Source organism: Phocoena phocoena, chromosome 16 (assembly GCF_963924675.1).
Source record: "Phocoena phocoena chromosome 16, mPhoPho1.1, whole genome shotgun sequence".
Taxonomy (NCBI): Eukaryota; Metazoa; Chordata; class Mammalia; order Artiodactyla; family Phocoenidae; genus Phocoena; species Phocoena phocoena.
The window spans coordinates 626,851-639,954 of record NC_089234.1 but is presented as its reverse complement, the minus strand read 5'-3'; the positions used below and the strand labels follow the sequence as shown (position 1 = coordinate 639,954).

Here is a 13,104-nt window from a genome sequence, read left to right as displayed (position 1 = left end):
TTGGTTTTAAAATAAAGAGATCAAAGTATGAAGATGAGATGGCTTAGCTGCCTTTTCCACTAATGTGGTGGCAGCAGGCTTCCTGTGGTGTGGAATCCTCCCGCGGCCCTGCACGCAGCCCTGCCCTGGACCCAAGTCCCTTCGGAGCGCTGCTGCCCACCTGCGCCCTCAGAACCGCCCCCGCCGCAGGAAGCCTCCCATCACTGAGGCTCGAGAATTCCCAGAGGTGGCGGGATGCGCCCCACACGCTCCCCTCTTGTCCCACTGACTCCTAAACTGTGTCTCCCAGGCCTGAGATTCAATCAAGGAAGCATTCATGTGGCTTTGCCTGGGTGGGGCTGAGGAGGGGACCGCCCCCAACACCGTGACAACAGCAAGTAGCCTCTCCGTGTAATCGCAAACATAGAGCTTACCTTCCAGCCCCTGACAGGGTCTCGGGGCCCCTGGGGGTCCACACGTCACGGCCGAGAACTCCCCAAACCTGGAAGTAACCAAAACGCCGCCTTTAGCGGATAGATGTCGGCTGCTGAAGCGGCCGGACCGCTGCTCCCCGCGGGCCTGGGAGCAGCGGGAACCAGGGGGCCGGGCGCTGCTGTCTGTGGCGCGGGAGCCGCCGGGGGGTGGAGGGCTGCTGCGGCCCCTGCGCTTGTGGCCCTGCGTGCCACGTGTGCCTCAGAGTGAAGCTGACCAGGGAGGTGGACGGACGCACAGTCAGAGGTGGACGGACGCACAGCAGAGTACATACCTCGCCGGAGAAAAGTCACACCTTCCCAAGGACGGACAAAAACGCTCCACGGTGGGAAAAAGGTTTTTACTGGGCAAATTAATTACAGAAAAAGACCCAGCGAGAGCTTTCGAAAAAGACAAACATATACACAACACAGGGATGAGATATACCACACGGCAAAAATATACACAACACAGGGATAAAATATATCACACGGCTCTGGCCAGAGGAGGCTGTCTCTCTCCAGTGGATACAGTTATTTTTATATTAAAGATTCGGAGGCACTTTTCAGACTTCTTTTGGGGCCATAATTCAACTTTGGACCATCTATAGATTCCTGTCTGTAACGATAAGTATAAGATGGTGACAATTGGACAGAAAGGCTGAGCTCCCTGCTGTGTGCCCGGCCTGTTCTTGGGAAGGGAGCCAGGGAGCTTGTCCAGCTGGTCACCGAGCCCCGGGTGGATACGGCCCACACCGAGGCACGGGGGCAAGCGCTGAGGGGCGAAGGGAAGCCGCCGGTCGCCCCACGGGGATGCTGCGGGCACCTGTGTCCACAGAGCCGGGTCAGCTCTATGGCTCTGACCACGGGCCCCTCCTCCCCACGGCAGTGTGAATGTTATTGCCCAGTTCAGGTGCAGCTTCCTTCCGCCTCCTTTTCTTTCCCAGGAGTCTCAGGTGTTTGGAAACTGAGTTCCTGCGCGGCCACTGCCTGCCGGCCTCCGGGGCTGCCATGCACGGGTGGACGGTCTGCCAATTTGCTGGCCGGGCGGGCCCGTCTGCCCTCAGCAGGGCCGTGACTTGGGAACACTCACGTTCTCCCCGAGCGAGAAGCCCCGGAGGGTCTCCCCCAGCACCCCCAATTCTCCGCCTCCCGCTTCGGTGAGAACTGGGCCTGTCTTGCCAGGTTCAGGGGCCCCCGCCCCCTCCACCCTCAGGGTCCTCCTGAGCCCGCGTCTCTCGCACACAGCGGCCGGCCCTGCGGAGTCGGGCGGCCGACACAGTGGGCCTTTGTGCCGCCGCGGCCTGGCTGCTGGCCTCGGGCCCTGGTGACACCACCCGCCTGCCCGCCGCTCAGATGTAGGCCGAGCCTTGTTGGCAGCGCCCTGGCAAGGGGGCCGCTTGCCCACATCCTGAATCCTGCGGGAAGGAGCCCGAGGGGCTGGGCGGACAGGTGGGCGATTGTTAGCTTTATCGCAGAGCCATTCGTTGTGGCGTCACTCCCCACCACGCGGGGCCAGGCCGGCGGCTCGTCCCACGTCCCCGCCCTGCGCAGCGTTTGCTTTCAGATAAGTCCGCGTGTGCAGCGAGCATTAATCATTGGCAGCCCCGGCAGGCAGCGCTGGGCCATCCTCGGAGCGGCCTGGGCAGGGCCCCCCTCTCGGGCCCATGCCGGCCTTGCCCGGCCCGTCTGCGCCGGCACCGCCCTGCTCGCTCCTGGCCTGGCTCTGGGAGTGGCTGGCCCCTTCCGGGAGTCTGTCCACAGCAAGGGCCCCCGGTCCGTGGGGTGAGGGTGCCGCCCCCAACCGCCCTGCCTGTCCCGGCCAGGGCGCCCCTCACGGCCAGCTGCTTTTGCCTGCTGAATCACACGTGGGCAGGCCCCACGGCAGCAGCAAGGTTGAGGACACGGACTGAAGGCCCAGGGGGAAGCTTGTCACGGCTCCGGGCCTCCCGGGCCCTTCCCTGTTACTCCTCACCAGGCTGACTGTCCCCGTGATGGCCTGTCAGTCAGCTCCTGGCGGTGGACGGGGGACTGGACTCGGGCCCGGACACCCTGTGACGATGGCTCCGCGGTGTGCGTGGGGACTGTCCGTCACTTACCTGAGTGGGGTTGTCGTGCCGTTTCTAACGCAGGACGCTCGCCCCGGGCAGGTCCCCAGGGGGCTCTGTGGGCACTGGGGCGCAGCCTCAGTGGGACCCCCGACGGCCAGGGCTCCCGAGGGCTCTCCCGTAGCAACGTCATGGGTGCAGCTGAGGTCACGCAGCGGTTCCTGAAGCCCCCGGGACTCGGTCCCACTCCCGTCTGCACTGCGTCCCTGAGGGATGCTTTGAGCCGGCCGTTCAGCACTCCTGGAGCAGCGTGCGTCTGTGCGGCTCCTGCCTGGCGGGGGGCGTGGGCGAGGCCCGGGGTGGCCGGCTCCACCTCCCAGACCTGTTGACCGCAGATGTCCGCCCAGGTGAACCTGGCCCGCCCCGCCTCACGGTCAAGGACCAGCTTGGGTGGGCTCAGAGCACACACGACCTTCCCAGCCCCGACCACAGCCCTGTCGGCCGCTCTCTCCCCTGACCTTGGCCTCCAGTGGAGGGGGCCGGGGGCTTGCTCCGTGCTCAGCACATCTTGCGCTGGGCACTCAGGGTCGGCCCGTGCGGACCCCGATTCCTGCAGCTCCCGGGAGGATGGGGTGGGCAAGCGTCGCTCCTTCAGGACCACAGCCAAGCTAGGCTGGGACGTGCCTGAACAAGCCCGCCGTTGGCCGCCCTTTTCCCTGAAGGAAGTTGTCGGGTGGTCAGCGCTCCGTGCTGTCAGCAAGGGTAATGCTGTTAGAAGCAGAGATTAGGGACGTTTTGTTTGTAGCCGTGTTTGCTGCTTTGCGTCTTCAATGAACTAAATTCCTGCAGGGCCTGGGGCCGTAAGTCGCCGTTTCTGGCGAGAGTGCGTGGAACGCTCTGGAGGATGGAGTAGGCTGAGAACCGTTAATGCGGGTTCTGTGGACCCTGACCACGGGCCACAGGGGGAGGGAGGAAGGGCAGAGGCCCCACGCGAGCAGGTACCCAGGACAGAGCAGCTCAGGGAGACGGTGGCATTTTTCTCCTCCAGCTGAAAGCGCGGGAAAATTTAATAGAGAGTACGGCGCCATTCACAGCAGATACCATGTGGTATTTGGGAGCTGGCCTAAAAAGCACATTAGACCTTGGCAAGGAAAAAATTCAGACTGTATTGAAGGCCATAGGAGGTGCACCACGAGAAAGCAGACCCACCATCCTCATGGGTGTGCAGGGAGCACGGCTGAGGGTCTCCCAAAGCCCGTTAGTTCATTCTGGTTAAATGCACCTGCTGTTAGTTCAGTGCAACCCAATCCAAATGCCCACGGGGTGGGGTGAGCAGCTTTACATGGACCAGGGCGGGCCCGCTGAGCAGTGCAGAGCCCGGAGCCGGAGGTTCCGGTGAGTTCTGGGCCTCAGCCAGGCGGCTAGTGGCAGGGTGTCGGGGGCTCAGCTGGTGGTCACAGGCCCCACCTGCTTCTCGCCATGTCAGTCGGTCGGCTGTGGTGGCTCCATTCCCAAGGGGCCCCAGGCGTCTCCCCGCTGCCGCACCGGGCCGGTGGGCGGGAAGCAGGGCCCGTGCGGCCAGGGCAGTAAGTCAGGACCAGGCACACACTCCACCACAGCGAAGGTCCAAGGCCACGGCCCCGGGCACCTGGGCGTTTCCTGAGGTGGACGCCTCGGTGGGACATGGGTGTGGCGTCAGTCTGGGCCCAGGCGTCCGTAGGCTCCTGGGCAGGTTTTCGTTGGGCTGTAGGCCGCATCCAAAAATAAAACCAAGTTTAATGGACGTGTCCATGTCCTTGGGGAGGGTTTATCTGAAGTGCTGGGGGGGAACAGTCCTTTGACTTTATTCTGGAAACTTCCGTCTGCCTGTTCTCACCCTGGACAGGCTCGGCCTTTCTGAGGTGCGTGGGGCAGAGCCCACACCACCCTCCCCCCGGGCGCGGAGGAGGGGCTGGAGGAGGGGCCCCGTGGCTGCTGACCGGTGCCTTCCTGTCCTGTCTCCCCAGCTACCCATACAGTGAGGACTCCAGCCAGGGCAGGCAGTACATGAACACCCGGTGCCCCGCCTGGTGTGACCGTGTCCTTATGTCCCCGTCCGCCAAGGAGCTGATTCTGAGGGTAAGTGTGGGGGCTGTGCGGGCCAGAGCCCGGGCGGGTGGGGAGCCTTGGGCCAGGGGACGTGCCCTCCTGCCGGCCCGGATGAGCCCTGACCCCGTTCTCGGGGCTGGGATGGAGCCCGATCTCCAGTGTCTTTCTGGATTCAAAATAGGCATAAACTGTCGCCAGTGCTTTAGGAATCGTTTAGTTTATTGTGTCCTCGGGGTGGGGGGGGTCAATGAGCTCTTGTCTTCGAAAGAGCTTGGGAGCTGTGAAGTCCGTCCTTATTTTCCTAAGTTGTAAATCAGAGCCAGAGTCACACTGGGGCTTGAGAAGTTAAAGATGCACGGCCAGCACTCAGGAGGCAGCCCCGTGAGACTCGGTGCGGGGAGACTTTGAGTTTCCTGGAGCCTCCGGATTTCCCGGGGTTTTTCAATGCCCACGTTTAACACAAGAGGGCTGCTCTAAAGAATCAGTATCTGCATTGGTTTTGTCAACCCCATCAGTGAAAAAATATAATAACGAGGTGCGTTGATTCATCAGGGCAGCGGTCTGGCCTCTGCGTGATGTGGGCCGCCAGCTAGGAGGGGGCAGGAGGTCCCCACGGCCCAGGCCGTCCCCCAACCTCAACCCAGTACGTTTTGGGCTCTAGTCACCACCCTCCACAGCCCCCGAGGCTGCTGCAAGGAGCCCTGTCTGCGCCACTGGACCCCGGGCCCTTTACCCAGAGACGCAGCCAGGAGGGCAGAGCCCCCTTGGCCTGCCCAGGTGCACGCCCGTCCCCCTGCTCAGCAGCCCCTGCAGCCCCCCTCCAGGAGGCCCCGCTGCTGGCCTTTCCGGGGCGGGCCAGCCCTCCACGCTCTGCCTTGAGCCAGAGCCCCCGGGTGCGTGGGGAGGGAGGCCGCTGGGCCCGGGTTGGAGGTGGGGACGCGTTGGGTCTGCGGTGAACTTGCTCTGACGGGGCCTGGGGGCAAGGGCCTGCGCCCGGCTGTGACACGCCCGCCCCGAGAGCACATCACAGAGGACAGGCGCTGGCTGGGCTACTCCCACAAGCAGCCTTCCCGAAGGGAGCTGCACGGGACATTGGCCCTGACCACACAGACCCGGGCAAGCATGCCTGGTGCCCGGCCTTGGATGCAGCCCTGCCCTCTCTGCTAGGCCTGCCCTTGGGGCCCTGAGATGCCACGTGAGGAAGCAGAGAGTGGACAGTGGACATAGCGGCTCACACCGGCAGGCGAGCTGAGCACAGGGCTGCGTCCAGAGAGGGTGCCTCAGGGGCCTCGGGGCGCAGAGAAGAGGCGAGTGTCCTCTTCCAGGGAAAAAGACATCCTGCGGTAAACCCACCAAGACAGCAGGAGTGCGTAGGATGGTGAGGGGGTTGCCCAGGGCTGCAGACGGGTCCAGCAGAAGGCGGCACTGCAGGCTGTGTTACCTGCGTTCACATCATGTCAGCTTCGGGGCCCGAGACTTGATGCTGCAGACACAGCGGGGACAGAGCTCGGCTGGGTGGCCCAGTGTGGGGAGGGCCCAGCGCCTTCCTGGGGGGGTGGTAGCCCCGGCAGGCCCTCCCCTGGGGGCTGGCCGGCGGGCGGCAGGCGTTACCAGCCCACTGGCCGTGGTGCGAGCAGCTTCCGCGGCGTCACCCATCATGCCGCGCTCGGTCACCTCGGCACCGTGTCCGTTCTGCTTCCCGGCCCCGGAACACGGAGGTGGCGGGCATGCTGAACGCGCGGCGAGGTGAGCGGCGCCCGCTTAATTTGTTTACCTGTCTCACGACTACGCACTTGGAAATCCAGTTTTATGCTGCCTTTGTAAATCACCACGCTGCGCTTGAACGTTTCCCCACTCCGGGGAGGTGCTGTGATGGCGAAGGATGCGCAGAGGGGTCTGTCCTTATGCCTTCTGGCAGCGACCATGCTGGAAAGTAAATCTGACCTTAAGCTTCCCGCCGCATTAAAGATAATTCAGTTTATAGTCTCAGACGCTTCAGCCGAGGATGTGAAATCCTGGCCCAGTTGGAGCCACAGCCGACTGACTGCGGGAACACACCCTTGGCCGCACACCTGGAGTTAAGGTGCCTGTAGGCCGGCAGAGGAGGGAGGGCACCCTGTGCACACAGCCTGCGTCACTGGGCGCAGACCGCTGGGTGCGGCAGCGTGGCGTTCGGGGAGTCTGTTCTCGTTTGAACAGGGAGTTCTGGGTCACAAACAAATGGCAACAGGGCAAACAGGAACCGGGTGGGCTTCCTCAGTGCCGGGGGCACAGCTGGAAAGAAAGCTCACAGCTGCCCCGACTGCGGCGAGCATGGTCCAGGGCCCGGCCCAGAGGCAGAGGGGAGCTCGGGCTCCACACCAGCGGCCCGTGTCGCCACCTCCCAAGGCCGGAGCCCTCCCACCTGGGACAGTCGGGTGCCGAGGTGCTGCCCGGACTGCCCGGACCTCCCTCCTAGGGGCCAGAGGCACACTGGCGGCTCTGAGCCGGCCAGAGCCCCACGGAGACGTGGGCAGGGTGGCCGCGGGCGGAGCATCGCTGGGCTGCCACCCGCTCGCTGCTTTCCCAGGAAACCCCACCATTTCCGCCGTCCATGCCTCTCCCTCTGTTTGCTTTTCCCAGTCGGAGAGCGAGGAGAAGGTTGTCACCTACGACCACATCGGGCCCAGTGTCTGCATGGGAGACCACAAGGTGACAAGAGCCGTGCCGCGGTCTGGGGGCTGGGCCCGAGGGGCGGGCCGTGGTGGGCTCTCCAGGCTGGGGGCCGTGGTGGACTCTGCTTCCACTGCCCCTCTTCTCCGCCTCCTTAGTCTGCTTCACAGAGGAGGCCAAGTTGGTCTGTTTTTATTTAACTTTAATGACATACCAGAAGGTAGGTGGGTAGGGGCTAGATAGGCAGGTAGATAAGGCAGAAGTGACTGGTCACAGTAGAATAAAATACACAGTTTTACTATTTGTAAAAGGAGGCTGTGTCCACCACTGGCTATTTGTGGAGGCCGTTTCCTGAACGTGCACTCAAGTATATTCCTGGCTTCCGACGGCGACCACCCACCACCAGTGCGGGCGGGAGACGGGCGTGTCACTGACCCAGTGCCTCGGGGGAAACACCGAGTATTTGTTCCGGGACTAACTTTGTACGTGTGACTGGCCCGGGCCCCTCCGAGGGGGGTGTGGTGACGGGTCGTGTGTCACCATCAGCCACGTGAGAGACGTTCACCGTTTCCCATTTTCAGGGCCTCTGGGCGGGTCGCCCACACTACCCAGTGGGCCGGATCCCAGGACGGGCTCTGTCCTTCCCCATGTTCTTTGGGCCTGAAATCAGCTCTCACGTTGTCTTTATCTGGAAACAACACCGTCTTTAGAGAACACGAAGGCCCTTTGCCTCTAGCCTCTGGTCGCCCAGTCCCACCAGCTCCTCGGGAACTGGGGCCCGGCGCTGGGCCTGCGGGCCGCGGCCGGGTAGCCCGGGAGCGGGGTCTGGGCGCCCGGTTCTGACAGCCTCTCTTCTCCCGCTGCAGCCCGTGTTCCTGGCCTTCCGCATGGCGCCCGGGGCAGGTAAACCTCACGCACGTGTGCACAAGTGTTGTGTGGTGCAGTGAACTGGTGGTAAATATGCCTCCTCCCTCGAGTTCACCTTTCTGAGCTTTTTGTGGTGTGTCTGTCCCCTTAACAAATGGCTGATTCCACGGCAGGGAAGCGATGCCAGCGCCACGAGGGGACCCCCGGCGAGACCCCCCTGCAGCACAAGGAGCCGCGCGCTCCGACAGCTGCATCGACAGACCCGCCTGAGCGCCACTGCTAGACGGCCGGCCCCACACGCCGCTTCAGCCCCGGACGGCGCTCCGGACGAGCCTCACATACCTCACTGTCGTGTCTGCTCGTGTGACATCAAGTAGAAACATTGGGAGTTTTTAAATAAGTCACAGTCCTGTCGCCAAAACTCTAATAGACAGCAAAGAGATTCTGCATTTCAGACTTCACGGTTTTCGATTTTTAATTGTCAGCGTGGAGGAGCTTGTCCGGCATAGAAACCCCACAGGGCTCGGAGTCCCCTCCGTGGCGGGGCGGCCGGGGCTCTGCTGGCCGGCGGCGTGGCCCTCGCTTTCACTTCTGGAGGCCCCTCTTCCCTGTTAGTCACTCTACTGCCATGTTACATGGTTTTTGAATCACACTGCAGCTGCTTTCCATTTTTATATATATAAATATATATATAAATATATACTTTTTAAAAATAATTTATAAACCTTACCAAAACTTACGCTAAATATACTTTCCAGTATGAACGCTTGAGTGTCATATCAGCAGGTAGAATTGGCGTCTAGGGGTTTGGTTACGTGCACGTCAACACACAAAGCTATACAACAAGTACTACGACCCAGCAGAGACGTCAGGGGTCAGACCGACCACAGCACATCCATACGAGCAGTTGGAGACTCCTAGGCCTTTTTCTGTCTAATATTAAGAACTGAATGTGAAGTTTATAGCTAGCTCGGGTGTACCTTTTAAGAATTTTGTAAACCGTCTTGTCTGTCTTTTGTTACTGTTCTATGGTGCCAAGTATTCTACATAAAACAATAATATCATGGGAGAAATAAAAATAGCTAGTCTGCTTCTGATAGAAACTGCTTGTAACGTGGCCTGTGTATAAAAACATCCAGAGAAACAAACTGTGCGCGTCCTTGGACGCTGAACCTCTAACGACCTGTCGTAACCCTGCTGCACGTACTTGCTCCTGGCACCCGGCGGAGCCGTGAGAGGTGGTCCCAGGGCCCACGGATGAAACACGAACGAACGTTTTATGAACTTGCTTTAACACTACAGAATTCCTGGGCTGGGTGAAGGCGCTGGGTAGAAGCTTGCTTTAGGTAAATCACAGCCGCTGCGAGTGAGCCGGCGTCCACGTGCCGAATCTGTGTCCTTGACGGTACCGTCGGGGTCTGCGTCCAGCTGCGGTCGCTCTGCTCTGGCCGACTCACGGCGGTTCTGTGCAGCGGGGTTTCAGCTGTCGGTCACTCAGGAGGCCTTTGGAAATGACCGCCCCGGTCCCTAAGCAATAAAACCGATCGTGGTGAAAATATCCCGTCTGCTTTGCGTTTCCTCCTCCCGTGCTCCGGCCCGTCGTAGCCTGCGGTGCCTCGGCGCTCGGCGGCGATCCGGGACTCCACTGTCAGATGCCGTTACAGAGCTGAGCTCTGGCGTGAGAGCAGAAAGATCATCTTTTGGGTTTTACTGCAGAGGTTACTGCTGGGGTTTACCCCTCAGCATTGTTTAAATGAGATTACATCAATGTGTTGCTTTCCTCCAAACTTGAAAACTGGAAATTCCTTTGCTCTTAACTTGAGCTGAAAGAAGAGTTCACTCGCATAAATTCTGAAACAAAATGAATGCTCCCTTAGAAAACCAGCCAGTGAAGAACGTCGGTATTTTAAATTAATGCAGCCACGTAGCAAAAAACACCCAAAAAACAAAACTTCAGCCTTTTACATTTCTCTTTAACGTTTTCAGTAATGCCTTCCAAGAAGGATCTTTCTTGCAGTAATACAACCCTTTATATTCAGTTATGCAGCCACGTGGAGCGTCCGGAGTCTGCACGGATGGGGTGGTCTTCTGTGGACCAGAGCAGACGCAGGCTGCTGTCAGCTGGAATCCTGGCCCTTGGATTCCGGGGTGAGGGACAGGCCAGAGAGAGGGCTTCCCGGACCTCCGCGGGGCTGGGGGGCCGGGTCGGTCTGGCCGATCCAGGGAGGTGCCCCGGGTGGAGGCCGGAGGAGCTGCCCAGGAGGAGGGCAAGGTCCAAGCACTGGCCAGACGTGCTTCCCCTGCATCCCAGGGTCAAACGGGCAAAGAAAACTCCAGGGCCCCCGACAGAACCGACGCCGGGGCAGCAAGATTATCTTGGATTTCTCTTTGTAGTCCCGGTTTGAATTAAACCCCGCTTTCCACCGATGAAAACAATCTATTGAACCGCAGGAGAAGTGGTACGGTGCTGATGAATTTTAGACCTGATTTACTTCAAATTATGTAGCTACTGAGGCTGGGCACGTTCCAACCTACATAATCAGGGCAAAGCAGGACAGCAGGAGCTAGGGCCCAGCGGCGCCCCTCACCGCCCCCACACCCACCAAAGGGGAAAGCCACCACTCCGGGTGGGGCAGGAGCGGGGGTTCACCTGGCCCTTTCCAGCAACCCCAAATGTGTTTAAATCTGCCCACACCTCATCCACCTAAGCCAACAAAACAGCGGGCCTCCAGAGCCCTGGGGAGGGCGCCCCGGGCTGGGGGCCGGTGGAGTTGCGGGGTGGGACGGGACAAGGGGTCCTACCTGCTGCCCCGCGCGAGCCACAGCTGCCTGCGCCGGAGGAGCCGCCGCCGCCGCCGCCGCCGAGCGCCCAGCGCCCCGCTCCATCCCCCCGCCGTCGGCTCCGCTCCCGCTCGCCGAGTCCTGGCTCTTCCCGGCCCTCGGCCCCGGGCGGCCCCTTCCCTTGGCCGGCAGCCCGAGGGTTCTCGGGCGGGGCCGCCTTGCCCGCGCCGGGCCTCGCGGTGCCCTCGGTCCTGCGAGCTGCTGCCGCCGGGGCAACCCGGGGCGCGAGGCGACCGGGACTCCATCGCACCCCGATTCTGAGCCGGACCTGCGCCAGACCCAGGCGCCCCTTCGGCCGAAGGCGCGGACCCCGCGGCATTGAAGACTGGACAAGGGGACCCGGGACACAGGGCCCGGCAGAGGCAGAGGGCCGCGCCACCGCGCCTCGCCCGCGGTTTTCGATAAGGAAGAAACACGCGGTGCAGCCTCGGGAGCCACGGCTCCGACGGGGGACGTGTTAAATAATTTATTGATTATACAAAGTGATTCCTCTCAGGACGCGCGGCAGCGGCGGTCCCGATCCCGCGCCCACGCCGAGGACAGGGACGCGGGCGCTCTGGGGTCCCCGCACGCCGAGCCCGAGCCAGGCCGCTTTATAACTTATTCTGTAAAAATATATATACACACTCCGGCGCGGGCGGCTGGCGAGGGCCGCCGGCCCGCGTCCCGTACCCTGGTTGTCCGGCCTCGCCGCCGCGTCCTCACGAGGCGTCCCCCGCGCCGCCGCCGCACGGGCTGACCAGCGCCAAGTTCGAGGGTTTGTGCTTCTTGAGCAGTCGCGTGATCTTCTCATCGTCCGAGTTGGGGTCCAGGGGCCGGTTGTACTCGTCGTCGTCCTCCGCGTCCGAGCCGCCCACCTTCAGCTTCTCGGCGTCCGAGTCCTGCTTCTTCTTAGCCGACGCCATCTCCGCGGCGTGCCGCTTGCGCCACTTTGTCCGCCGGTTCTGGAACCACACCTGGGGTGGAGGATGCCCATCAGGCGGCGCCTCCCGAAGCACCCGGCCCGCGGCAGCTTGGCCCCTCGGCGGCCCGGCCGGAGACGCCGGCGGCCGCGCGGACGCAGAGGGACGCCCGAGGCCACCCCTCTGCCCGGGCCGGGCCGCAGGGCTGGGCGCCCCCGGGACCGAGGCCAAGGCCGACGGCCGCTCGCAGACCGTTCGCAGGACGCGGGGGAGCGGGTGGGCCTGGGCGCAGCGGGACCCGCGGGGGGCCGCCCAGGCCGCAGACGCCTCACCTTGACTTGGCTCTCGGTCATACCCAGGGAGTAGGCGAGGCGCGCGCGCTCCGGCCCCGCCAGGTACTTGGTCTGCTCGAAAGTCTTCTCCAGGGCGAAGATCTGCTGGCCCGAGAAGGTCGGCCGCGAGTGCTTCTTCTTGCCGTCCTTGTCCAGGACCCCGCTGGCCTGGGCTGCAAAGGAGGGCGGGTGAGCGCGGCCGGCGGCCCCGCGCCCCCGCCCGCCCCGCCGCCCCACGCCGAATCCGCGGGTGGGCCACTTACCCGGGCCGGCCAGGCGCGGGTCCCTCCAGGGCGAGCCCTGCACCACGCCAGGCCAGAAGATTGGCGGGCGCCCGGGCAACTCGGCCAGAGGCTTGGGGTAGCCGCGCGCCACGGCGGCCGCGGGCCCGAAGTAGACGCCGGCCGACGAGGCAAGCCCACTGAGACGGGGCAGGCCGCCCAGGAGGCCGCCGCCCGCCGCGCCCACGGGCCGCCCCAGGATGTCGCTGATGCCGTGCGGGGTGCCGAGCGGCAGCTGCGCGCCGAGGCCGCCCAGCGCGGGCGCCTTGAAGCCGGCCGGGCCCTGCAGCGCGTACGGGAACAGCGACGTCTTCATCTCGGCCATGTTGTGTAGCGCGGCCAGCGGCGCACTGCTCAGCACGAACGCGCCCGGGCGGTTAGCGTCCATGGGCGCCGCCGCCGCCGGCCCGGGCGCCCATCCGGGCCCCGCCGCCGCCGCCCGCGCCCGCCGGCCCGGGAAGTTTGCGCGCGACCCCGGCGGGCGCCGGCTGCAGCGGGGTCTCGGGGTGCGGGCGCCGACGGCGCGGATGGCGGGCGCGAGGGAGGGCGGCGGCTCCGGCGCGGGGTGGGCGGCGGCGGGGGTACTCCGCGCTGCGGCGGTGGCGTCTCCGGGGCCGGTCGGAGCGGCGCCGCGCCGCGCGGGC

The 13,104-nt window shown here is 63.3% G+C and overlaps 2 protein-coding genes across 2 annotated transcripts in view; one reads left to right on the top strand and one right to left on the bottom strand.

The window, feature by feature from the left end:
- The window catches only part of INPP5A (inositol polyphosphate-5-phosphatase A), a 183,950-nt gene extending 175,766 nt beyond the window's left edge, over positions 1-8,184 (top strand). The window contains exons 13-15 of the mRNA XM_065894444.1: positions 4,504-4,615; positions 7,208-7,276; positions 8,104-8,184. Coding sequence (XP_065750516.1) covers positions 4,504-4,615; positions 7,208-7,276; positions 8,104-8,184 — 262 coding nt within the window. The remainder of the gene's footprint in view (positions 1-4,503; positions 4,616-7,207; positions 7,277-8,103) is intronic.
- Positions 8,185-11,646: 3,462 nt separating this feature from the next.
- Positions 11,647-12,848, bottom strand: NKX6-2 (NK6 homeobox 2). Its single transcript, XM_065894742.1, has 3 exons — positions 12,443-12,848; positions 12,180-12,352; positions 11,647-11,901 (listed from the first exon to the last, which is right to left on the bottom strand). Exons 1-3 carry the CDS (start codon positions 12,846-12,848, stop codon positions 11,647-11,649), a joined length of 834 nt encoding a protein of 277 aa, XP_065750814.1.
- Positions 12,849-13,104: the final 256 nt, after the last annotated feature.